The following is a 27,727-nucleotide window of genomic DNA, read 5'->3' as shown; positions in this document are numbered from 1 at the left end:
CGTTTTTATGTTTGGTTGGCGAGATCAAAACGGCATATTAAACGGCAAACGGAGGTATTGTGTGTTTGGTTGCAAATGCCACAAAACAGAGTTTTAGTGGTAAAATGACCAAAAAGGGCATTGTTTGGTTGGCCTCAATGTAACTCAACTACTCTCTCATTAGGCCCAATATTAAAAGGTCATTAGGATCTCATTCAAACACTACTAAAATTAAACATCATTGCCAAAAAAATACAAAACAAAAGGTATAGGATATGCTAAAGAGGAGGTGGGAAATCATTTTCAATTTAGGGAAAAACAGATAAGTTTCTCACATGGTGATGGGTAGGGTAGTGGACTAGTGGGTCCCACTCTCATATCTTAAAAATGTGGGACCCACCTTTTGACTCATAAATACACGATATCCTCATAATTTTGTAGGTGGCCCCACTATAATTTTGTGGAAAAGTTAGGGAAGGAAAAATATTTCTATAATTTCTTACTTTTTTTAGGCTTGAAAAAGAGAAAATCGGAACAAACCCAATTCAAATTTTGTTTAGAGAGACTTACAATTTATGATAATATCCTTCCAAATTAACCATAATCAGAGATTTTGTATGGTGTAATGTAAGCTCTTCCAAAAAAACAAAGGTGTAAAAATGGGTTTGGTGAGGGTAAACATGTAAAAACCCACAACCCAAAAACTCCGTTCAAAATGGCGTTTTGCAAACGGACTCAAAACGGCGTTTCAAACGGTGGCTGCGCACCCAAACACTCCCAAACGGCCGTTTGGCTCCAAAACGGTGTTTCAAACGCCAAACGGTGTTTTAAACGGTACCCCAAACACGCACTTAAGGGCTCTAAGTGCTTTTTGAGAACCGTAAGATTCCTCTGACAGTCCGTTAAATACTACACGATAAAAGTTGGAGCGCATGTTTATCAAAACATTGGAGTGCAGAAATCATTTCCCAAAAACAATTGAGTTAGAAATGTAATTGATTATAGGACATCATGAGGATGGGGTCCATTGTCATATCTCTTGCTAGTCCTGTCTCCTTCTCTATGATGAAGGACCATAAAAACATGTAAACATGGTACGACCCTTGATATTGGATCAAATATCAAGGATGGGATGATGAATACTTCTTTGTAACAACACTAGCCTGTTTTTTTGTTTGGTAACGTTTTTGTAACACATGGTGGTAAGAATACAAAGAAGTGAGCTGGAATCCCAGGAAATGCCACAAAACAGAAAATGACAAAAATCTCCTGTCAATTTTGCTCTCGTCTTTATTTCCCAAAACGGAGTTCCGTTTTGTAAGTGTTTTCTAGTCCAATTTGTCACTCCCAAAAGAATATCAGCAACCTAAGTTCCGTTGAAAGTTGAAACGATCCTCAAGTTATCACTGCCCTTCGCTAAAATAAGCCGTCGGAGCCAGGTAACATAATTAATTGACGCAACACCCCCTCCCCCAAAACCTCCCACCGTCGACACCCATTCCACGCCAAGCGCACGTTAGAATCGCTCCCCGTTTTAGACTGAATAAAGCTAGAGGGGGGCATGGTTTCAAATCCGAGTATAATGGATTTCGAACAGAGAGTTTTGGAAACAGTGAAATCATGCCAGGAGAGGAAAGACCCACCTCTGGTATGGGCTATGGAGGTCAGTAAGTGTATTCAAGAGACGGGATTAGGTCTCCCTAATCTCGAATTAGGGCAAGTTTTGGTCTCTAATCTCTGTTTTTCAAATAACAACCCTTCTCTCTGGAAATTCATCGAGCAAGGCATTTCCTCTCGTCTTTTATCTTCTCTTCAAGTCCTCGCCCTTCTAACCTCAAGGTATTTTTATTCATGCGTATAAACCTTTTAGTACTACTAGTTTAATTTTTAATTTTAAAGTTTTAGTAATTAAATGGACTTGTTTAAGCTAGATCATGAGATATGAGTAAGAGACAGAGATGGCTAGAGAAGGTTTTTTTTTTTTTTTCTTTATTGCGAACCATATTGATTTATTTGTTTATTGGGAGTTTTAGTACATGTGTTTTTTTTTAGATTTTTGTTTTGATGGGTTTTGAACAATTTTAAAGGTTTAGTAATTAAATGGACTTGTTTAAGCTAGATTATGAGATATGGGTAAGAGACAGAGATGGCAAGAGAAGCGTTTTTTTTTTTTCTTTATTGTGAACCATATTGATTTATTTGTTTGTTAGGAGTTTTAGTACATGTGTGTTTTTTTTAAATTTTTTGTTTTGATGGGTTTTGAACAATTTTAAAGCTTTAGTAATTAAATGGACTTGTTTAAGCTGAGATTATGAGAGATGGGTAACAGAAAGAGAGGGCAAGAGAAGGTTTTTAAAAAATATATATATATTTTGAACCGTGTTGATTTATTTATTTATTGGGAGTTTTTTTTTTTTTTCAGAATTTTGTTTTGATGGGTTTTGATTAATATATTATTTCCAAATGGGTGACTGTAGATTGAATTGAACAGAAAAAGTAAACATATATCATAACTTGTACTAGACTTCATTGAGCATCTAGCCCACCTAAAACAGAAACAAAAAATAAATAATTAGGATTTCCTTTTCTTTGGTAGGTTGAAAAGAGGATATCTCCCTTACATATAATCGTTTTTTAATATATATTTTCGTTGTAGTAGGCTGTGATTTTAAAGGGTATTTGCAGATAGCATTCAATAATTAATATGCCAATAGTGAAGTTAATATGCTAGCTTTGATGAGTTTTATGGCTCTCTCTCTCTCTCTCTAAAAGATTGTTTTTGGAGTTGAGTTTGAGTTCTGAATTTTGTTTTATTATAAGAGATCTACTGGCAAGATGATTTGTATTGATGAACAAAAATAGCCGTGAAATTGTGCACGCGTGGCATATGTACTTGGTGATTAGGATCTTTCATTTGATAGACCCTCATAGGGAGACCCAATGGGTCCAGTCCGGGTTTTGAACAGAATATCAATCTCAAATTTTAGGCATACAAAAATTGACGGCTTAAACTCATCCTTAGGATGTCTTTTTCATCATGCTTGATCAACCGTCTAAAATACTCTTATGAGTGTGGGGCCAAGGGCAATAGGCCTGATTTGAGATGAGAAACAATATGAATGGAACTGATCACCACACCTGATACTTGTGACAGTGGGTCCACGAAGTACCAGATTCTTTTCCTTCACAAAAACGAGATGTCTTAAAGGATTTTTCCTTACTAGAATGGTTCCTTGTTCTTTTGTAATTGATTTGGTTATTGCGTGTCTCAGCATTTAAACAAACTCCAGGAAGTAGTCAGTCATTTTTCTTATAAAAGTGCCTCATCTCATACTTTCTAAGGTGGGATGAAGATGTGTTCTTAGATTTCCTATGGATAGATGGTTAAGTCCTCAATCTCTACTCTATGCGGTGTTTTGATTCTTTTAGTGATGTAATATTCTCAACACGAACCCATTTAAAAAAAGGGAAAAAATCTTCAACATCAAGTATTCAAGTGCCAATTGTATCTTAATTTTTTTTTATAGCCAATTTCATTACTGCATAGGACCGAGACAGTCAAGATACAAGAGAGAACAACATAAGGAAAAAACTATGATTTGGCCGACACTTTGAATTTATTGCCAACATGCGTGTCGTGTCGTGTCCGACACAATATCCGTGTCGACACTCCTTTAGACACTTCTAAGTGTATTGCTAGAAGTGTCAGTAACTTTATATGTATGTATGTGTATGAGTGTGGCACTATTTCTAGATTTTTAGGGGTTGCCACTTCAGATACCTCATATTTGGGTCGAAACTCGGCACACGAATCCGTATCCACAAATCATGATTATATGTTCTTTCTATTTTAGGTGTGTCCCTGTTTCTAAATTTTGGGAGTTTGACACTCTGTGTCCGTGTCGACAGGCGACACTCGTACCCGTGTCCACAAATCATAGGGAAAAAACAACAAAAACAACAGATAAGAACTCAAGAAGGAAGGTAGTCAAACATGGTTAAAGCTTTCACCAGACACTCCCTGCCAAGCTAGACGATCCGCCACTTGATTAGCCTAACAACGGACATGATTAAATACCAATGAAGAAGAGCCTGCCCAATCAAATATCTTATCAAAGAGACGATCAAATCTCCATTGATGAGAATGCTCACCTTGAAGCCACCTAAGAACATTCAAGGAATCCCTTAATTTTTTAACTGCCATGGTGCATATTGATGTTAAGGAAACCATAATTCGTTATAACTATTTCTTTTTTTAGAACTTGCTGAGTCTTGTAAGCATAGTTACAAAATTCTTTGAACAATTAAAAGGCTACTGAATTTTTTATGCCATGGTTTAAACTTTAAAAGATCCAGTGTTGGAGTTAATTTTCCGAGTTAAATGAGTTTTTAATAAATTTGTCAATTTCTCATATATTATTGGTAAATCTAAATAAGAAATTTAAAATAAAAGCTGAAATCATACCCATCCATCCATGATTTTTGTTGTCTTATTTAGAAAAAATATGTATATATAGAATATATACGTGTAGCTTATAAAAAAAAATATGCCTTTTATTTTCATTTTTTCCCCAAATGGTTGCCAAGCATTTCCCAAAATGTTCAGACATTTGCCTCATTGAATTATTCTTGACTTCAAAGTTAGTAACTATGCTTGGAAGTTGGAGATCATTGTGTCTCTAGTCCCTTATGTTTAGTGATTTCTTAGATGGTTTAAATAAGGGAATCAAACTTCTTGGGATAAATTCAATTGCAGTTGTTAGTTGAATTTTGACGAGATAAGATAACAAACAGTTTGATGGGTCATTGGTGCAAACCTAGGGTTCACAACTTAATTTTTGGGGAATATGGAGTGTTAATTAGGTTTTTAGTTCAATCAGGGCAGCAACTTATATTCTTAAAACAGATTAAACAGTAAAAGTACCAATTAATTACAGGTTTCCAGCTAAGTTTTCTTTTTGTAGGAAATCACACCCATTGAATTCATTCATCAACCTCACTTGAAGAGCTCCTGAGAAGGCCTCCAATTGACATTTCTATAAAGGATATAAAACCATGCTCTTGATGGATTTTTAAAACCATGCTTTTGGTGGTTTTTTAGCTATTCTTTTGTTATGCTTTCAGAATAAACCCATGCTCTTGATGGATTTTAGCTATTCCTTTGTTATGCTTTCAAAATTGAAAAATAGAGAGCTCTTGCTCCTTAATTTTGTGTTCTATGATCACTTGTCTTTAGGACTATCAACAGGTCATACTTGGGCTTGATCCACCCATACTCAAGTCACAATCGATTCGGATCCTTATTGTATTGGGTCTTATGCAGATCCTCCTCAAATCCCCTCCATGGTGTTTAGTTTCAAGCACACTTGGATTCGGACCACCCATGATCTGACAAAAAACTGTTGATTGGAACCACATGAAGTTTTTTTTTTTTGGTTTTCTGGTAGGCAATGCTTTTATTTATTTGTTTTTCTGGTAAAGAGGGGGACCTGAAAATCATGAAGAGAAAAAAAAAAAAAAACAAAAAAACTTCATGTGGTTCCTTAAGGAAGGGTTCAATTTGTATTTTATTTTCTTCTTTGCTCATGAACTATTTGAAAATATAAAACTTAGAATAGGCTACTTAGTTACAATCTGGTATTTTTGCTTCTATTTGGATTCATATACAATATCCTTTTTCTTTTTAATTTTAGGGTGATTCCTAATCGACGGTGTCAGCCAGAGGCTTACAGACTTTATCTTGAACTTTTAAGTCGATACGCCTTTTCTTTTGTTTCAACGGTGCCAGATCCTTGCAAAGAAAAGTAAGTGTTTTCATATTGTTTCTTTTTTAGAAATGACTGTAAAATTATTGCTGTTTACACTGTTCACTGTATAAAAGTAAGTTCAATCTTCCATATGAAGTGAATACTGTGTTTCTTTCTAAAACTAAGATGCCTTAAAATGATGGGGTAGGTTATTATGAAATCCCCATTTGTTTTTTTGTCTGTGTCTTTGTATTTTGTGCACCAAAAGTGAATAGTTCGTTTCTATATGTCATGTGCACATAATCTTTATCTTTGCATTTTGTGCACCAAAAGTGAATAGTGTGTTTCTATCTCTCATGAGAACATAATTGCATTTTTGCGCCTCATTGAAATTCCATCCTCTTTATCGGAACATTGTGTCTGTTACAATGCCGTACACTACAAGGCGGACTCCGTAGCATACCATGGCTTTCAATATCAGTTTTCAATATAAAAAATTCATAAGATAAGCCAGGCATTTAGATCAACGTACTAATTATTGTTTCAAATAAACATTAACTGCAATAATCCCAAGTCCTACTGTCACCCATCTGTGACTGAATGAAAATAAAATATCATAACAACGCTGAATCTTGGTTTTGTTCCCTCTTGGAACAAAACATGGAATACATCAAAATACAATATGTGCCAAAGCGTCTCTAGGTTTTGTACCCTCTTGGAACTTATACACGATTGCAGAATCTGTTAACACCTTCTCCACACTTCATACTTTATGAGAATCAAGAGGCCATTCCTCCGAGTCCATCCTGCCTGAACTTCTTCTCACTCTCAACATCTTTGATGTACTCGTACCGTTCTCCACTCTTGGTTTTTCATCTTGATAGATTCAATGAATTCTCATTGAAGGAGTATGGACTGTTAAAGCACATGGTTGACTCTTGGATAAGTCCATCAATTTTGAAACACATGGCTGACTCCTGGCCAAGTCAATCGATTTTGTTATTTCAAATTTTTTATAGTCCATAGATAACTAACCTGTATCGTTCCACAATCTCAGGAGTCACATAAAAAAGAGTTCTACTTCGGTGTCGATCGGCATGACAATCTTTCGTCACTGTCAGTCTCCGCTGTCACGTGCACACGTGTTCGTGATTCGGGCTTTTGATCTGGTGGGCCACCGCCAGGCGGAAAATGGGTCTTGGTACCCTGATGGGTAGAGACTGCTTTCCGTAAATATTGGCCTGCAAACAATCAAGTGCACCCTAAAGATAACTTTTTTTTATCACCGTTGATTGAGGGGCTAGGATCATCTGATGGGTGGGGTTGGCTGCAATGGACTGAACTTGTGGTGGCCACCAAATCAATAGTCCGATGTGTGTCATGTGTAGAGTGGGGCCAGCTCTGATAGGCAATTGTGTCTGTGATCATGAGCATCATTTTCTGATATGAAATGTGTCATTTTTACGATTTGTGGTGTAAAGCTATTGTTTTTTTTTGGGTGCACTCTAAGTTTAATGAGGCAGTTGTGATCTTCTGTAACTTTTAGTTTTAGGGAATTTTAGTCATTGTTGCCTAAGTCTCCACAATTTTTTTTGGGCCTGTGGAATTATGGAACACACGTTAGTGTACTGTTTTATAATGTTGGTAATTCAAAACACGGAAGCAAAAGGCATGTGCATCTTTCCTTCAGCCTTCTTCTTTGGGAAAACATACTCAACTCAACAAAGCCTTTGTCCCAAACTAGTTGGGGTCGGCTAAATGAATGCAACTACTTTTCCCCTCTTTGGGAAAACATATGACCACATAATTTCTGAGCAAAACATTTTCCTGTGAAGGATATACAAAATTTCTTTCTTAGCAACTTCCGAGAAGTACCTTCAGCCTTTAACAGTGTGCCTCAAGAGACCAAGTTCTCAGTGTGTAACAATATTCACCTATCTAAATCTATATTAGCATCAAAATACCTGGCACCTCTCAATTCATGTTTGAGACTGGACATTGGAGTTTGGAGAAATTCCCTGCTTGCTTCTTTCCTTCAGTTTCTTGCAGCCATCACTTTTCCGATATATATATAAAATATGTTGAGCGGTATATATATTTCCTTTTAGAGCCTACTCATGAACAGAAGTACGTGTTTTCATGTGTATTTAATGTCTTGTAACCATGTATGTTCTTACTGTAGTTGGTAATTTTCATCTAAAAATGTTAAATGTATCAAATATAAGCCATTGACATGCCTAATGAAAATGGCAAGCTTCCGAAATTCAATTCATGGAATCATGCTTTTTTTAATCTTTTACAGGATTATAAAATCTGTTGATGATGCTCTACAGCTCTCTCATGCATACGGGGTTCATGTATCAGAAGTTGGACATGCAGCAGTGTTATTTCTGTATAGTGTCATTACCAGTTTGATCGATAGTACTTTGGAAGATTGGGGATTGCAATCGAATTCTGTAGACAAACAGAGAAGTTTATATGGAGGTGTGGGCCACCAGGATATGGATATGGACGTTAAAGGAAATACAAACGATAAAAGAAATGAACATCGTGAACAGCTACGAAGGATGAATGGTTTTATGGCTATTGAGGTGGTGGGAAAACTTACTGAAAACAGAAATGCCATGGTTCTACTTCGTCTTGTTCATCTGAACATGTATACACCATCACTCATTTATTTTGGCCTCCTTCATTTCTCTTAATAAGCCTCTAATGTTTTAGAAATTTGAAGCTTTCTTTGGTCATATATTTGCCTTTTCATCTCTATTATAATGTTCGTTTTAATTGCACTTGAACTGTGTGCTTGATGAGATAGGGATGGAAATGTGATTGGATGTTTGAGGCGGAGCAATAATCCTGCAAAGAAATTTGATGCATGGAGTCTCTAGACTATGTATCTTTTGTTATTTATACTGTCATATCACTTGCTAAGTTTATTAATCCGTTCTGTGTAATTTATTCATGGACACATACACAGACACAAGTTTTTTGCCACGTGTCGAAAATCTGAGGCTCTGAAATGTTTGTGTGTGTGTGTGTGTGTGTGTGTGTGTGTGTATCTGCACTGCACTGCAGATAACTTATCTGTGCTACTTATCTGCATTGCCCCTTTAAAAATCATGTGGGCCCACTTGATTTGGATGATCCAAAGCATTCATTTGAAAGACCCTTACATAGATAGGGTGTGCACAAAAAATTAGCACCATAGGATCATCCTAACCCTTCCATTTGTATAGTTTAAATTTAAAATGATGGGTATAAACCTCCACAAATCTGTCCATTGTATAAACCTCCACAAATCCATTGTATAAACCTCCACAAATCTGTGCATTGTATAAACCTCCACAAATCGGTCCATTTTTAACCTATACAAATGTAAGGGCTAGGATGATCTTATGGAGCTGATTTTTTGTGCACACCCTATCTATGTAAGGGTCTTTCAAATGAATGCTTTGGATCATCCAAATCATGTGGGCCCACATGATTTTTAAAGGGGCAGCACAGATAAGTTATCTGCGCTGCAGCGCAGAAACAATTTTCCCATGTGTGTCCCATGTGTGTGTGTGTACACACACACACAGTGCAGAAACATAATATTAAAGGCATATAAAGTATATACTGTATAGCTTTTTTTTTCTTTCTGATAACCTTGTCAAAATATGTCTGTCTCTTCTGCAAAGTTATTTCTGTAAGAGTGTAGTATCCTTCTTTACTTAGATGCCACGTATGAATTAAACCAGTGTTTAAAAACTCATTGACACGACAAGGAACTCGCCCGAGTCGACAACGATTTTTCTTGCCTGCATTCGTCGTTGCATCACATCTACATTATGCGTTTTGCCCTACAGAGTCAATAAAAACTCCTTTAACTCTCCCGAGTTATGACCGCATCAACCGCGTTCTTGGCCGCGTCCGTGCCGAGTCGATAAGGATTTTTCTTTGCCGCATTCTGCGTCATATGCGTGTTTTTAAACACTGATTTAAACCAATTGAAGTCTTAATTGAACAAAGTCCAGAATTCATATCAATTGTTGGACATGCCTGATGACCCTACTGTTTTCTGAGATATATTGGTGGCTATGCAAACTTATCAATCAATATGGTTCGTATTTCATGGTTTGTTAGTGTAAATTCTTTAAATCTTAAGTTTTATGTGACTTAGAATAGAAACCAAGCAATTATACATAGGTTGTGAGTCCTTGTGATCCCAAGAGTTGGTAATGCTGTACTGACAATGAAAATGTTGCATGAAATTTATGTAACATATACAAGTCAAATATTAAAACATAAAGTATGCATGTATCTATCTGGGTGAAAACCTAGGATCTACCTCATCCCGTTCACAAGGAGATCCTGTTGACTTTGACAACTTGACAAGGGTGTTATTCATCATTGCAAGAGTATGCTGCCTTGGATAACCTATTGAATACTTTTGAAAATTACTATATCAGTGATGCTTATAGTAAATCGTGTTAGATAAATGATAAATTTTCACTTATTGGGGAGCGTATTTCAATTGTTCTATCATGTAGTAGAGAACTATCAATAGCCACTCAGACAATACCTAGTTTTTCCTTTATGCCGTTGGGACTAACATAAAACCAGACCATGAGTAAATTACTCTTTAGTTTACTCTAAACGAGGTAACAGATGTGGTGCTAACTTAAACATGAAATCAGTGTACTTAAGGCGCAAACTGTTTCCTACTGAATTCCCTTGTAGCCAGGTATTCAACCAATCGTTTGTAGTTCAATAAATGAGGATGCAAGAATTCAAAAGTACTACTTGGTACCCCCCGTTTGTTTGTATCAATTGGCGGGTTTGGGTTCCATGTTTGCACCAAAAGGGAAGGGAAAAAGTACAAATTTTTGTTTGAGTTCTGAATGACCACCAACTACTATTCAGGTGCTCTTTAAAATTTTATTTTGCAAGTACCTATTTACTACTGCTTTTGTAGTTAAGGAGCTTCTGTCTCCCAATGAAATCTTTCTAACTAAATTCATGGGTTTTTCATATCTTTTATTTTATTTTTCGTCTTTTTTTTACCCTTGTGGAGACAGTTTCTGTTTTCAAAATATTTGCATTCATATATTCTTAGGAGTTTCAAGAAGGGGTTACTGATTTAAGGATTCTTTCAAGCAATAGGCCGGAGAAGTTCAATGGCCTGCTGCAGAGACTGCAGTTTCTCGAAGCTCATAAATCAACATCCCCAAATTTAAAATCTGCAAGTCACCTGTTGGCAAAAGTGTCTGCAAATGTACAGCGAGCTTTGGGTTGGGAATATCAGTTGAACAAACATCAAACCATCGGAGTCCTGATTGATATTGGATCATGCAGCTTTGCATCTTTTCACAATTTCGGAGCTGGTCGGGCTGCTTGTTGGGTTCCTTTTGATATCTATATGGAGACTGCAATGGATGCGAGACAATTACCTGCTACATCCTCCGTTGATGTACTCGCAGGTTCAAATTGTTAAATGCCTTTTCTGTTTTTGGCTTCATAATTTGTGTTAGAAATAATTAGTTCGTGATTTCTACAATGTTGCACTTTTCTAACATGTATTAAACTGCAGAATTAACCAAAACCCTCCAGGTTATTAACCGTGCAAGCTGGCAAGAGACCTTTCAAGCACTATGGGTTTCGGCTATTCGACTTGTGCAACGAGTGAGATGAACCTGCATTTTTTAACTCATCTTTATACTTGAAACGGAAACTTGTTGATGCGGATTGTAGGCCCAATAAGGGGCATATTTGCCCATTAGGACTTTTAGGGATTTATTTCTATGTTATTTATTTTCTACGATTTTTTTTTTAAAGTTTCTACAATTTTTAATTCCATGGTATTTAGTTTTGGGGCTTTTATTTTCCATGTTATTTAGAGTTAGGCAATTTATTTATTTTCCATGGAATTTTATTTCAATTGTCTATATATAGGCCTCATGTATTAGAGATTTTAGTTGTTGATGATTAAAGACTGATTGGGAATTTCTCCCCAGATTTCTTCTTCCTCCTTGTACCCCTCTTTCTTCCTCAAGTTCTCCTCCTCTTCTTCTACTTCTATTCTCTCTCTCTCTCTCTCTCTCTCTCTTCTTCTACTTCTATTCTCTCTCTCTCTCTCTTCTTCTCTAAATTCCCTAACTCTAAATAACATGGAAAATAAAAGTCCTAAAACTAAATACGATGGAATTAATAATCCTAGAAACTAAATTATGTGGAAATAAATCCATAAAAGTTCGAATGGGCAAATATGCCCCTTATGGGGCCTACAATCTGCATCACTTGTTGAACATATGTCTTATCCTTGCTTCATTGCAGGAGCGTGATCCTCTAGAAGGACCCATACCGCATCTTGATGCACGACTATGTGTTCTTTTGTCTCTCACACCCTTGGCGATTCTCCGTGTTGTGGAGGAAGAGGGTGAAATGCCTTCACTTAAGGGTGGTGGTGCATCTGGGAATACAGTGACCAGTTATGAGCATGGGTTGGAAGGGAACAGATATGCTTCTAGAAGACGTGGATTGATATCGTCTCTTCAGGTACTGGGACAGTTTACCGGGCTCCTAGTACCTCCTGCCTCTGTGGTTATTGCAGCTAATAATGCTGCTGCAAAAGCAGCTGCCGTCATTTCTAGTATCAAGAATGGTAGTGACAATTTTAATGCTGTCGGCAATGGTGATACTTCTGTTAAAGCTGGTAATCTTTCGTAAAGCTTAATGCCGTGTGTGTGTAAATCTGTATCTATAATATATACTAATCCTGTCGGCAATGGTGATACTTCTGTTAAAGCTGGTAATCTTTCTTATAGCTTAATGCTGTGTGTGTATAAATCTGTATCTATAATATATACTAAGCATATTTCTTTCCATTGTCATTCGGTTTCTTTCCAAGAAATATTTTTTTTTCTGGAAAACCTTTTCTTTATACCTCATATTTTGTTTTGATAGGGTGGGACTTAGCACGGGTGGGGGCCAACATTTTGCACCTCATGTTTTTATGGGATGGGGCCTGCCATTTTACACCTCAAGTTTTGGTGGGTGGGGTCCACCATCTCTATCCAAACCTATGCATTAGGGTGGGTCCTACGATTTTACACCACATGTTTTGATGGTGTGAGGCCCATCATTTTACACCCATGCATAGCATGGGACCAGAATACTAGTACACACAAACACTTGCAAATGCTTGTATACAACATAGTCCTGCATATGGGTTCCACTATTATTATCATTATAGATACTCCGAAATTGCGTGTGCTATAACTGCTAACCAGTGTTGAAAGACTGGAACTCAACTCTGGAACTGATCGTCCGACTTCCAAGGTTGGAATAGGAGTTTGTCTCGGTACTGCAAGACCATCTAAACTGGGACAACTTGGCTGAGACTGAGTCAATCAATGTGTTTATGGATAACGGTGTACACCTGGTCTGCTCTTAAAACTTTTCATGTATTTGAGAAAGGATGCTTAGATCTAAACTGATAGTCGGTCATAGAAGTGGTTCTACTTGTTGAAATATGTGTTTTATTGTCTTTATTTAATTTCAGAATTCATCATGTAGCTTAAGTCGAGGGTTGACTTGTCATTTTGTAACATATTGCTTAAGTGAATAAAATAAGGGAACACCCCACTATATCATTAAAAAAAGGGAATGCCCCACTATGGGACAACTCTTATGAAGGTCCTTGCTACTTGATCTCTATGAAATATTTTAGTACTTACCTGCGGTTGTAATCAACATAGCACTGATCTTTTACTACAAATCTCAGTGTTGGGTTTTGTTTATTGGCAATCTATGGTTTATTAGCTTTGATATTTTCAGCAGTGTTTATTCTTTGGGTAGTTTTGTTCATGATGCAACCCAAATCCTACAAGCTGATTTGTTTCTATTTTCCTGCATATCATTTAGGCTAGATTTATTTTCATTTTCTTTCATGCCAATTAGGATAGATTTATTTCTATTTCCATGCATGACCAAATAAGGAATTTGTCCATTCCATGTATAGCTAAATAAGGTCATTTAGGATTGAGTTTACTTTTTATATTTAGATTGCCTTTAATATGAAGGTGGCAATTTTAGATGTTTCTTTTTGCTTGTATGAGATTCAATTTTTAGAATTCCTCCTAATCTATAAAAGAAGGTAGATGAGACATGTAATGGGACTTTGATTATTGAATGAAATTTGCCTTTGGCTTTTGAGTTCTTTTGAGAACTTTTGGTTGCTTGGATTAGCACCTGCAGAAGTATTTTCTAGTTTCGCTCTGAGAAACTCATCTTCGACGAGATCGAAGTAAATCACATCCCCTTCGACGGTGATCGAAGTATTAAATTCCCTACGACGGTGTTCGAAGGGCCCCTTTTTCATTTATTTTATCAATCTTGCATCCGCTGCTGAGCCACGAAGAGCGTCCAGATTTTTTGACTGCATCGGTTAAGAATTAAAATAGGATGTGCATGAGGGGATTGAGCCTCTAGCTCAATGGTAAAGGCTTTGGCCTTCCACCATGAGGTCTGAGGTTCGATCCCAGCTTACCTACAAAAAAAACAGTTCAAAAAGTAGGATGTGCATAATTTTAAACGAGAGCGACACATATCAGTTTTGGTCCCTAATGTTCTCACAAAAGTATTGACTGCACATTACTTCTTGATATTGATGATTGTTGGTATTTAATATGTTTTGGTATTATGTAACAGTCTTCAATTCATTCAAATCACAGTTGTAATTCAGTTTTAGTTACAAAAAATTCCATATCCTTAATTTTTAGGGTTTTTGGAAAAAGTATCTTCAAGTTGCACTTTGGTTCTTGATTTTAAGGGCTTTGGATATTATTATAATCATGAATTGGTATCAGAGTATCCATAGTAGATAGAATTATTCTACATCAATTTGGTATCAGAGCATTCATAGTAGATCTTGCCTTACTTTATTGTCTAGCATAGTGCTTCTTTATGCGAGCAAGAAACAAGGTCCTACAACATGACACAAGCAATTTGGTCATCGAACTAGTTAAGATAAAAGTGAGTAGAATATAATACAGTAGATTACTTTTCATTAGAACTTGCCAGCAGTCCCTCACCACTGGTATTTTGTTTTGTCTCAATACATTTATGTCTACAGTAGACTTATGTCTGCCTAAACCTATTCTTCATACCAAGTTTTTCCGTATTCTGCTTGTCATTAATTTTTGGTTCTCTGGCAGTTGGAAGCATGCAGCATCTGATAGTTGAAGCTTGTATTGCGAGAAAATTGATTGACACGTCAGTATACTTTTGGCCTGGTTATGTGACTGCTTCCCCAACATCACCGGCTGACTCATTGCCAGTTCATGGATCTCCATGGTCAACCTTTATGGATGGAGCTCCACTAACTGGCCCCCTAAAAAATGCCCTTATTGCAACTCCCGTTTCGAGGTCTTTCAGATTACTCTTGTAACCAATTTTTTAAACTCTTAATATCAGAACTTGTGTGGTTCTTTGGTGGCATTTTGGTGGATTAGTTATCAAAATCTTCCTAATCTTAGAATATATTCTCTGAATCTCTCTTTCACTGGTTTAAGCTTAGGGGTGGATTAGTTATCAAAATCTTCCTAATCTTAGAATATATTATCTGAATCTATCTTTCACTGTTTTAAGCTTAGGGGAGCTTGAGAAATTATATCATATTGCATTAAATGGGTCAGAGGAAGAGAGGTCAGCTGCTGCTAAGATTCTATGTGGTGCATCTCTCAGTCGTGGGTGGAATATCCAGGTAGGAATTGCATAGCTTATATATCTTTTAAGTAAAGGGATTTGCTAGGCAATTTCGCAAAAAACCATTTTGCGGCTCACTTTTTCAGCATAGAACAGCCACCTCGCATCAGATTTTGTCCTATTCATTTAATTCATCTTAGGTGGCTGTTCTCTCCTGAAAAAGTGAGCTGTGAAATGTGTTGTTGCGAAATTGCTTAGCAAATCCCTTAAAGTAAAATATGGCTTTCTTAGTTCAGTTGGGAATAGGCCTTGCGAACATGATAGTCTTTATTTTACAGGAACATGTGGTGCACTTTGCAGTCAAGCTTCTATCACCTCCTGTTCCTCCCAAATTTTCAGGACCTGGGAGTCATTTACTTGCTCATATGTCCACTCTACATGCAATCCTTTTGGGGATGTCTTCTTTTGACACCATTCATGTTCTTTCTTTATATGGAATGGTAAGAAGCATTTTATTTCAAATTGCGATTCTCGGTCTCTTTATGGCTCAACTTCTATTGACTATTTTTTAATGGTTCTATTGACTATAGTATCGTATTTTCTCAAATGTAAAATTTTATATTTTTTCTTGGGGACTCAAATTACATCGCACTAATAGCATGTGCAGTCATTCCCTGGTGTGTTTTTCTGATTAGTCTTGATCATGGCATAAAAGGGGCCTTGTCTGAAAATTTTGATATGCCAAAACCAGCTCAGTAGTATAATAGATCGTCTGAATGCACTTTGAGTTGCTAGTTATTTAATTTAAGGGAATCTTTCTTCTGTTTTCTTTTTTTTACTAACTTTTATAAAAGGACAAGTCAATAGTCAAAAGTTCAAGCACATCTTGAAAAACAGTTACTGTTTCCAAGTTCAACCTGACTGAGCCACTGAAAAAGATCGTCTGAATGCACTTTGAGTTGCTAGTTATTTAATTTAAGGGAATCTTTCTTCTGTTTTCTCTTTTTTTTTACTAACATTTATAAAAGGACAAGTCAATAGTCAAAATTTCAAGCACATCTTGAAAAACACTTAGTGTTTCCAGGTTCAACCTGACTGAGCCAATGAAAAACCTGTCAAGTTAAATAACTTTTTGAATGCTCAGTCACCTGAGGGGTGGGAAGTGATGCAGGTGTATCCAGCCGTCTGAAGTCTGGGAGCTTCAAATCAATGATCAGGCTAATCATGACCCTCGGATCAACCAATGGGTGGCATGGATTGACGATCAAGCTCTAGATGATTCTAGATCATATTACTTGAAGGCCGATCATCCCTAGATCATCCAAATATCAGACGACGCTACAATCGACGGTCCTTGTTTCACATGGATCCAAAATTTAGTTGCTTTAGATTTTTTTATTTTATTCGGAATTTTCCTATTGGTTAGTAGATTTTTGTTTTACTTTTGTTAGGAGATTTTTATTGGAAATTGGTCGACCAAGCTAGAGGAGTTTTAGGAGTTGTTGTAAACTTTTAGGAATTTGAGAAAGTTTAGGAAACTTTCTTGGGTTGGATGAATTTAGAGTCAGGAAGTTTAGTTGTTTTCTTTCCTAGTTCTAGTCAAATTAGAAGCCAACGGAATCTCTATAATTGCATCCACTTGTATACAAAATTTCATGGCTTTTTTATTAAGAAATAAACGAATTTAGTTTACATTGGTTGGAGAAATCTCCTCCTGTTTGCCTTTGTATTCTTCCTTGGATCTGAAGTTGCAAAGCACAAACTTTTTGTGGTTTTCATCTTCCTTCCTCATAAAACCTCTAGCTTGATTGGTTTCCAGCAACAATCCCTAGAGGCAGCCGTCTTCCTGCTTCACCATTCCAATCCACCACAAGTTTCAAGCATTAAAGAAGCCACATCCCTGCTTCTTGATCACCACGATGTCTGTAGGTTTTCAGGCAAGAAGATCCCTGGTCCCTTAGCCACAAGTCCAGCCATAACCGATAACCAGCCCATCCAACCGCAGGTAAGCTCCTAAAGAATAGTGCAGCATAAGCACTTGCATTCTTGAAGTTCGAGACTCACCAAGGTTCCCCACGTAACCTGATTTTCTGGGTTTTTCTAGCCTCTGAAGTTCAGATTTCTGAAGTTTATTTTCATTGATGCAACCTAACTTTACCGCCCAGCCTTGCCCCGCCTTAGTTGCTTCTTGTTCTCAGGTCTCACCAGAGAACTTTACGTTGGCCGGAAAACCAAACCGGCAATGCCCAGTTTTATCATCCTATATCCAAACGAACATCCCACCACATTTCCCTACGATCTACCAACACCAACAGCCATCCAGTTTGATCGTGAAACCAGTCCCAATACCTCACCTGAGAGCTTGAATTCAAAGTGTAACTTTTAACAGCCCATAAACCCGCAAAAACCAGTCCCTGTGTCCCCTAAATTTTGGAGGGTTTTTATATCATAACACTCCAGACGATTTTACTTCCTTTTCTCAAATTTTAGCCATTCTTCTTGTTTCTTCGAAACCAATTTTTACCCTTGTGTAACCAAACTCCATCCACGTGAAAACACGACCAGCTGCCACCTTTTACCACCTTGCAAAACAACAAGCTTCACCCCCTTAACCGAGATTCTCACCGTTCTTCCCATGAACTTAACCGAATTCCAACCCTTAATCTTTAACCTCTCATTCTTTAACCGATCACCCATAAATTTAAAGTTTTAAACACCCTTTATCCTTTTCTTTAAACATCCAAGAATGTAATTAACCAATTCCAATCTTTAGATCAATCAATTCAACCATGCTTTCCATTCTTTAACAATAACGACAACAACCAATTCTTGATTCCTTTTAACTACCTAACCATTCCTGAAATAAACCTTTAACCACCCATCACCTTCTTGAACTTTCTTGATTCTTTTCATCCACTCAAGATCCATTCTTTATGTTGGTGTATGTATTTGCCTATGGGCATATAGGTCATTGTATATTTCTCTCTTTATATATAAATACATAAGTGAGGGGGAGTCTTCCCAACTCACTAACTCTTTCTCCCATTCTCTTCCTCAACATGGTATCAGAGCCCTAGGGTTTTGATTCCCTAGGGACCCCCATAGACACCCTAACCTCCCTCCTCTTCCCTTCTTCTTCCCACGCCTAAACCCTAACCCTAACCCTAACTCTACCTCTCCCCTCCCACCCCTTCCAGCTCCCAAACCCCCATCATCCCTCCTCCCCTCAACCCCCCCCCCCCCCCCCCCCATCACGATCCTGAAACCCCTCTCCCTTCCTTCCAGCCCCCCCGACTCCCCAACCAAGAATAAACCTTTTTTTTCCCTCTAACCAACATCCATTGGTTCCCCATAGTATTCCATACACAGTCACCTCCCCTTCAACAAAGATTTACATTAATTTCACACTCCTTTTAAGTTTTAATCCTTTTTCCAATAGTTTCACGTGCCCTTTCAACAATTTTACGTGCCCTTTCAACTATTCTTACAGCCCTTTCCAATCCTTCTAATTGCCCCTTTTCTCTTCCAATTTCCTTGTAATTCTTCCAATACCTTACCTGATGCAGGACAATACCTAATGTAGGGATAATCCTACACTCCTAATGGGATTAAGACTTTAGGACAGTTTAGGGCTTACACGGAAAACTAAAAGAACACTTAACAACTAACCTAAGGCTGAATTAACGCCTAATTAATCTATGGACATCATCAATAATGAAACCTAAATAGCATAACTAATTGTAAAGATCATAATTTAGCATGAACTAAACCTTATACAAATCAATCAAAGTGATAAAGATTCGTAAGATGAATTGATAATAGAAGGATTAGTCCAAAATTAGGCCTTCACATGCAACCAATTAAAAGAACTAAAAGATAATATGAGACCTATCAATTAGATGTAACGAAAGTATGAGAAATTAATAATAATCAATGAAGAAAAATAAAAAAAATGTCTAGTAGCAGGAATTGGGTCAAAACAATCCAGATTTAGGCCGTAGGGGTATTTTGGTAATTTTTGCAAATCTGGAAATTGAAGGAAACTGATGTCTAGATCTTAGGTAAGGGTTTAGGTAGGTAAACGAAAGGTAATTCTAGGGTTTAGGTTCTGATTTGATGGTAGGTTTAGGCTATGTATCTTTAAAAAGGGTTTCCGGGCTTGAAAAGGCTAAGAACTTGCAATAGGGTTCGAAAAGGTTTGAAAGTTGAGATTCTTGTGAGTTTTAGGTGAGGTTTAATTACTAAAACAATCCCTCAAAATCTCAAAACAAGATCTTGAAGAACAAGGGAGATCTATGGATTTTGGGTTTTTCTAATTTTAGGGTTCAAGAACAAAGAAAATAGAAAATCTGATTTACTAACTTTGTTTGTCCTGATTTGATTATAGAAATAGAAGAGAATAAATGAGAGAAGATGACAGAGGATGGTTCCATACCATAAAAATAAGAGAGAAGAAAGCCTAAATTTCTGGCTTTAAGCAAAACGTCAATTCTATTCAATATTCAAAATGTCCCTTACATTGCTTTCATAAGATGTATTTATCAGAAAAGAAACCCTAAACAACTAAAAGGGCTATGATTTTTTTTTTTTTGAGACGGTAAAATAATTCATTAAAAGGAGAACCGAGAAAGTCCTCAAAGAAGCATACAAGGATAAAAAATAAAGAATACAAAGGAAAAAGCACGGACTCGGGGGCATGATTTTAATAGATCATTGCCCTTTTTGTTTGAAGGATGGGGAATCTATAGATCATTTGTTTATTCATTGCAAGGTAGCGAAAGAGATATGGAGTTACATCTTATTGAGGTTTGGTATTTGTTGGGTGTTCCCAAAATCCATTTCCGAAGTAATCAAGAGTTGGGAGTTTGTTCCTTGGAAAAGAGAAGGGAAGGTTTTATGGAAAATTTGCCTATTGGCATCGTGGTGGATTATATGGAAAGAAAGGAATAATTGGGTTTTTGTTGGTGATGCTAAATCTCCCTATTGGCTATACGTTAAAATCATTGGCTTATCTATTTTGTGGGCAAGATCCCTCCCTATGTTCAGATTTGTATCGGCTTTTGATTAATGGTAGGGTTGGCAGACAATTTGTTTCGAAGCAGAAAGAAGGTCTCATGTTATTCAGCATTGGATCTCTCCTGATTTCATCAAAATAAATTTTGATGCGTCATATTTTGGTAATCCGGGTCCGGCGGGTATCGGAGGATTATGCAGAGATGCTTTAGGTGCGGTTGTGTGGGCCTTCTCAGGTCCAATTGGTTTATCTGATTCGTCTGAGGCAAAAGTTAGAGCAGCATTTCATGGTATCATGCATTTAGATAGAGAGCAGTTGGATTCTGTAATAGTGGAAGGAGACTCATCCAATGTCATTAGCTGGTTGTCGGGCGTGGTGGCTCCTCCTTGGAGGTTTTTTTTTTTTTTTAATGAGATCGAAGATAAAATTTCCGATCCTCTATTGTTTTTAATCATGTTAGGAGATAGGCTAATGGTGAAGCTGATTCGCTAGCAAGATCTGGAGTCAGTAGAGTGGGTTTGAAATGGTTTGACTTTCTTCTGCCTATCTGTATTTCTTTTTTCTTTCTTTTGTAAATATTGACGGCCTTGTTGGTTCCTTTTATTAATACAATACATTACCATTTCAAAAAAAAAAACCCTAAGCAACTAATCTCAACCATTCATCTAATCTAAAGTAAACTAAATAAAGTTAAAAACTTACCTAAAATAGTAATCCCACAATAGACCTATGCCACTTTCTAAAAACACTCATAACTTGCTCAAATCACGTCCAAATCATGTGATCTTGGGCTCATTAGATATGTAATTGAAAAACCTTTCTAAGACTACCAAAAAAGGCCAAACAAATGAGATTTGATGCCTAAAAAGTAGGCTAGAAATAAAATGACGAAAGTAGAAAATAAATAATAAAAAAAGATGCCCGTGTCTGTGGCCAATGCTAGAGTCTCCGCTATCAGTCTCGTCCACGTCTGCGCTTGTAAACCTTGAATCCATGCCCATTGTTGATGTCCCCATCCAAGGACGGAGCCATGAATTTACACTTGGAGTGGCCGGACTAATTTACACTTGCCTGCATTGGTGAAGTGTGTGTGTGTGTGTGGGGTGGGGGTGGGGGGGGGGGGGGGGGCATGGCCGCTAAACTACCTAAGCATGCATGTAAATCCATGCACCTTTAAAGGGATTTTCCAAGTCATTGGGGGGCCATGGCCCTCCTCATGCTATATGTGCCTCCGCCCCTATCCCCATCATTACCCTTAAGCTTCCGCTTCCACTATACACCTCTGCGTTAGGAAGGCTGTGGCGTTTGTTTTCTGCTCTGTGCATTTTGAACTATGCTATAAGTTAGGAACTTAGCGCAGGTTATGTTCTGGCTAATGGTTTTAAGATGGATGATATGTTGTGCCTTTCAGCTATCAATTTTGAAAAATGCTGTCTTGTTTCTTATCTTTTGTCTCTTACCATTTTTTTTTTCTATTCGTGGTATAAGTAGGGGTGCAATTCTGTTAGACTGTAGATCTGCTGAACCCCAATTCAGGTTTGGATTGGATTGACACCCTGATTCTTTGGGTTTGGGTTCTGATTGACCCCAATGACTCAAGAACTAAATCAAGTTGCAGCCCAATGTGGAATCTAAAAGAACTGATGTTTTCATTTGGCGATGAAAACACACTACGGCTTTAGTTAAGTGCAAATTATATCTTCACAAGTATATGGAGCTATGTGGGTTGTTGGACATAGGTATCCGTGTCAAAGATGGTGTTAAACATGCCGACTTCAAGGCGCCCAAGTTCCGAGACTATCCATTCAAACATATTTAAATATATTTATTAAGGAAATAATAATGTACATTAAAAATGGGAACAATAATAAAAAGAACTATATCTGTATCCAGCTATGTTGACTTGTATCTTTGTGAATACGTAAAATGCCATGTCCATGTCACATTTTGCTGCTGCTTCCACATTCTACTCCACATTTCGATAACTCATAAAATTGGCTGTACTCATATTACTTTTGTGGTAATCAACATAATATTTGTAATCCTTCATGAATTCCATATCAGAAACATCTGATTAGTGTAAAAATGGCAGATGGTTACTCAAATCTCTCCTATTTTTCCAAGTGAACTCAGTAATGCCCTTGTTACCAAGTTTATCTTACCACTGCACATGAGTGAATGGCAATACTGGATTGAATTATGTTAAATTAGACTTTTTTTCCAAAGTACTTGCCGTTTTTATCTTTCAGTTTCTGAGCATAACCCTTGGAAATTTAGGTTTGTACATTTAATTTGACGTTACTTCCACCTTGTAGCAAATGGTTTTGTCCTATGAATAGTCACATGCATTTGTGCGTGCTTGTATATATTTTCATCATTTGATATTTTTTGATTTTATAATTGCTTGTATAGGTGCCAGAAGTTGCGGCTTCTTTGATGCCAATTTGCGAGGCATTTGGATCACTTGTGCCCACTTCAAACCACAAATCAAACACCAGTGACGAGACCTCAGTTTACATAGTCTTCTCATGCGCTTTTCTCTTTCTCCTTCGCCTGTGGAAATTTTATAGACCCCCTTATGAACATTGTATAGTGGAGATAGGCGCTACGGGGTCCGCACTTACTCTAGAGTATCTTTTGTTACTGCACAATAACCGTGTTGCTTTGCATAATTCTAGTATAACAAGCAGTAAGATTACAAATCCACTCGACGCACCATCCACTCGACCAGTTTATATCGATTCGTTTCCAAAATTACGTGCTTGGTACTGTCAAAATCAAGCTTGCATAGCTTCAACACTTTCCGGTCTCTGTAGTGGAAATCCAGTGCACCAAGTGGCCAATAAGATTCTGAGTATGATTTATTTGAAAATGACTAAGAGCGGAACAATTCCAGGTAACCCATCGACAACTTCAAGTGGTAGCATAAGTGGGTCTCCCGTAAATACAGGAGATGATGGTTACCAGAGACCCATGCTTCCTGGATGGGAGGTTCTAGAAGCCATTCCTTTTGTTCTTGAAGCAGTTTTGACTGCCTATGCCCATGGAAGGCTGTCGTCTCGGGACTTGACAACAGGTTGGCTGAAGATATGATTCTTTCTACCTTTGTTAGTTTACATGTTTTATTGTTTCTTATTGTTTTTGTCCTGTTTTCTTTCTTTCCTTATTTCTACATAGTATGTAGAGATTTCTTTTGCTGGTTGATTTGTTTCTTTTTGAGTCTCTCTCTCTTTTTTTGTAGGCCTTTTTATCCATGTCTCTTAAAATTAATACCAGACCATTAAAAAAATGCATCTCCATTTGTCCATTGCGAGGAACTGAAAATCTGTATTATTCCATTCATTGGAGCTAAATGGTTGTACAAGGAATATTATGAGTTTCCACAAATACCGTTGACAACTGACAATGTACCCTTGTAGTCCTACTTATGTACTCAAATAACAAAAAAAAAAAAAAACAGTAGTATTTTACTCCATTCATTTTGCACATGCCTTAAAAATGGGACCCTCAAATCTCTTGCAGGTCTCAGGGACCTTGTGGACTTTTTGCCAGCTTCTCTTGCTGCTATAATCAGCTACTTTTCCGCAGAAGTTACTCGCGGTATTTGGAAACCTGTTCCAATGAATGGAACAGATTGGCCTAGCCCTGCTGCAAACCTTCTCTCTATTGAATCTGAAATAAAGGAAATACTCTCATCTGCCGGTGTTCATGCCCCTATTTGTTACGCAGGTAAGATGTTTTACGCAGGTACGATCTTTAACTTTTTTTTTTTTTTACTTATTTCATTTCTCTGTTTTCTTTCTATTAAAGGGATCATACATACCACTTGAGCTGCATTTCTTTCACTTTAGATTTTATGCACGTCAAGAATCCTTCTTCTGGCCCTCTCTCCAACCAAAAAATTCTTCCAATCAGTTCTGATCAACTGCGATTAATGGACCTGCTTATTTTCATTCATGAAAGATACATGATCAGATAGAATGGTTTTGATTAAATTTGACATGATCAATTCTGAATCTATAATTTTCCCTGAACTGAAATTTTTGTTTCATTTACTTTAGTTGCAGAATAATTGAGATACTAAGATACATTTCATTACCCTCCCCAGAAAAGGAATAAACAAAAACAATCCATTGCATAAAAGGTGAATAAGGAAATGGATCTACATTGTTCTCTTTAAGACACTGAGGAGAGGGGGGGTTGGTAGATCAGATTTGGCCATTCGTCAGGCTTTGCCCTTGATCTAGTTGCCTTAAAGTTTTCATTACCATTAAAAAGAAAATAAAATACTGAAGTTATGAAACATTGTCATCAGATATATGTTGGTTTTGAATTGCAACCCATAGGATTTGAGTGTATATTTTATTAAATAAATGAGTTTGAAGCAAATGTTCATAAACTTATTGATCAACTCAAAACTGGCCAAGTCAACTCTATAGGCCCATAGGGAGTAAATTGTAAACCCAATATTATAAAAAATTGATCAACCCGACAAAGTTTTCATTGCATTTTACACCAAACTATGAGTAAATTATAAACTCGATATTATAAAAAGTTGGTCGACCCGACCAATTTTTCAGTGCATTTTACACCAAGCCAACTTCAATGAAATTGGAAATGGGAAGATTGATTTCCCAGTCGAACTTGGAATTCTAAAAACTAATTCTGTGTCAAAATGAGCTTCTAATCATAGCCTTCAAATCTATAAGCTTTTAACTAAACCATCAAGAATGCAAAAGACTGGGTATGGGTGCCTTCATTTATTTATAAATTACTGATCAGACTTTGTATTTATTGCTTCTATATTTTTATACAAATTTGCAGGTGGAGCTGCACCTGCAATGCTTCCTTTGCCGATGGCGGCACTGGTTAGTCTAACCATTACATTCAAACTTGACAAAAACTTGGAGTACATCCATGGGGTTGCTGGGCCTGCCTTGGAAAATTGTGGGTCAGGCTGCCCTTGGCCGACCATGCCCATCATCGGAGCCCTGTGGGCCCAGAAGGTTCGTCGGTGGCACGACTTTATTGTGGCCTCTTGCTCTCGTTCTGTCTTCAAAGAGGACCAGGAAGCCATCGCCCAACTCCTCAAGAGCTGCTTCGCCTCCTTCCTCAGGCCTGAGTGCATCTCAGCTGCCCCAGGCGGTGTGACGGGCCTTTTAGGGAACTCTGTCTCCGGCAACGTGCCCCGTGCCCACACTACTGCACCTGGCTTACTCTATCTCCGCTCATGCCGGACATTCCACAACCTCCAATATGTGAATAATGTCATCTTGGGGCTGGTCATTGAGTCTGCCCGAGAGTCAGCTTCGGGGTGGGCCCGTGCCGCCTCCCCACGTTTGAGATCTAGCAGTGCATCTCTTGCCTATGCGGCAGCCCGGGTCAAGGAAGTTGCAACCGTTGGTGCGAGCCTCTTGTGTGCTGCAGGTGGGGTCCATATCGTCCAGTTCACTCTCTCTCTCTCTCAGTTCGAAGATCCAGGATTTGAACTGATGTCGTTTCATTGTTTCCTCCTAAAGATTTCATTTCAATTGGAATTTGGTTATCCATGCCTCTTGTTGTGTGCTGCAGGTGGGATCCATCTCGTCCAGTTGTTGTATCAAGAGACGCTGCCCACATGGCTCCTTTCGACAAGGGAAGGGAAGCTTGGAGGGGGGCCTGGGGGGCCCACTTCGCGTATCTTAGAGGGATATGCAATGGCCTACCTGATGGTCCTGTCTGGGGCTTTTACTTGGAGGATTGGATGTGCCGTTTCTGGGGCGGCCCCGGTATTTTCAAGGCGTGCACGTGTGATTGGGCCCCACATGGATTTCCTGGCGGGTGCATTGGAAGGAAACATATCGCTTGGGTGCGATATGGCCACATGGAAGGCCTACGTGTCATGCTTTGTTGGATTGGTGGTGAGTTTCATGCCGGCATGGATACCGGACGTGAAGCAGAGCACGCTGAGGAAGTTGGCCAACGGGCTGAGAGGGTGGCACGAATGCGACCTTGCGCTCGCCCTCTTGGAGAGAGGTGGTGAAGCTGCCATTGCTTCTGTGGCCGAGTTGTTTATGAATTGAATGAAGAACTTCCTCCCCTCCACCCTGTATGTATGTCCATAGATAGATACAGGGGGGCAATTTTCTTCTTGTATATAGATATAGATGTATGGTTTATTAATTTAATGTAGTTCACAACGTTTTTACATTGTTGAATTGAAGGTGAGCTGTTACTTCTTCTGGACAGAGAAGAAGTAACATGTGTTACTTTTCTATTTATTAGAGATACTGTCCAAAAAAACTTCCATTCAATCTTGAGTCGACCCAGTTTTACATTGTATGAGTTCCTGTCCAAGTGTACTTTTTTAAACACACTGAAATACAGAGAGTTACATATATTTCCCTAGCCATCGATTTATTTTACAAATTGACTTGGTTTCCTGTTGAATTGGAAAAACTTAAGTCATCAAGTCAGCTGATGACTTGATTTTCTATTGAGTTGTTTTAGCCGAGCTCTGAGACAACTCATTTGGTTTGAAAATTAAAGGGCTTATTGGCTTTTGACTTATTCTGGGGATTCTTGCACTATTTTGTCTGCCTTGAAATACTAGTGGCATTTGTCATTTCACGTGGGCAGATATTGACCGAGTGGCATTTTAGTTATTTTGGGTCACTTCCAGGGTAATTATCAAACGGTTATTGTAAAAACATAGCCATTACGTGCTCGTGGCTTTTGAATCACTTCATATTGTTCTTTTGTGGTAAAAGCTAGCTAATGTGCTCCTCCTTTTAGAAGTGGGCCTTGGTTTCACTTGACTATTTTGTCAAGTGGGCATTGTGTTTGTACTTGACTTTGATCAGGTTGTTCTTGGGACAGGTTATTCTACTACTACTCCTTGGATGGATTTGTCTTAAAATCATCTTATGAAAATTTTAGGGAAATGATTTCAGCACTCCAGTGCTTTGATAAACATGCGCTCCCATGTTTGTTGTGTAGTAAAGGGCTGTGAGAGGAATATTACGGTTCTCAAAAAGCTCTTAAAGCCTTTTAAACACTACAGGACAAACATGAGAGCGCATGTTTATCAATACATTGGAGCGCTGAAATCATTTCCCAAATTTTGTCACTTAGATCCAAACTCTTGCAAAAAATACAGTTTACTTTTTAAAATTAGGGTGAAGATATTTTCACCCCCTCCCCAGCAGTACTCATTCGTCCCCCATTTAACGTGATTTAACGTCAAAAAGCGTTGAAGTTGCCCACTGTTCACATTATAAGGGAGGCGAATGCGTACATAGAGTGAAAATATCATCTCTCT

At 37.8% G+C, this 27,727-nt stretch overlaps 1 protein-coding gene across 4 annotated transcripts; it reads left to right on the top strand.

Moving 5' to 3' along the window:
• The first annotated feature begins 1,343 nt into the window (after positions 1-1,343).
• Positions 1,344-26,816, top strand: LOC143849540 (mediator of RNA polymerase II transcription subunit 33A-like). Of its 4 annotated transcripts, none has more exons than XM_077358598.1 (13): positions 1,344-1,818; positions 5,673-5,783; positions 8,029-8,382; positions 10,872-11,188; positions 11,299-11,390; positions 12,042-12,420; positions 14,924-15,134; positions 15,357-15,471; positions 15,752-15,913; positions 22,840-23,503; positions 23,950-24,156; positions 25,252-25,854; positions 25,999-26,816. In XM_077358598.1, the coding sequence occupies exons 1-13, from the start codon at positions 1,541-1,543 to the stop codon at positions 26,487-26,489; spliced, it is 3,984 nt and encodes a 1,327-aa protein (XP_077214713.1). In that variant the 5' UTR covers positions 1,344-1,540; the 3' UTR covers positions 26,490-26,816. The 4 variants fall into 4 exon arrangements, with proteins under 4 accessions (XP_077214713.1, XP_077214711.1, XP_077214712.1 ...); XM_077358596.1 differs by having other exon boundaries at positions 23,950-24,174; XM_077358597.1 differs by having other exon boundaries at positions 10,866-11,188.
• The last annotated feature ends 911 nt before the right edge of the window (positions 26,817-27,727 follow it).

The sequence above is a fragment of the Tasmannia lanceolata genome, unplaced genomic scaffold (assembly GCF_043159265.1).
Source record: "Tasmannia lanceolata isolate RefF3 unplaced genomic scaffold, GAP_Taslan_0.1 ptg000018l, whole genome shotgun sequence".
NCBI classification, from domain to species: Eukaryota; Viridiplantae; Streptophyta; class Magnoliopsida; order Canellales; family Winteraceae; genus Tasmannia; species Tasmannia lanceolata.
Note: the sequence above shows the minus strand (reverse complement) of the source record. Positions and strands in the feature narration are given on the sequence as shown.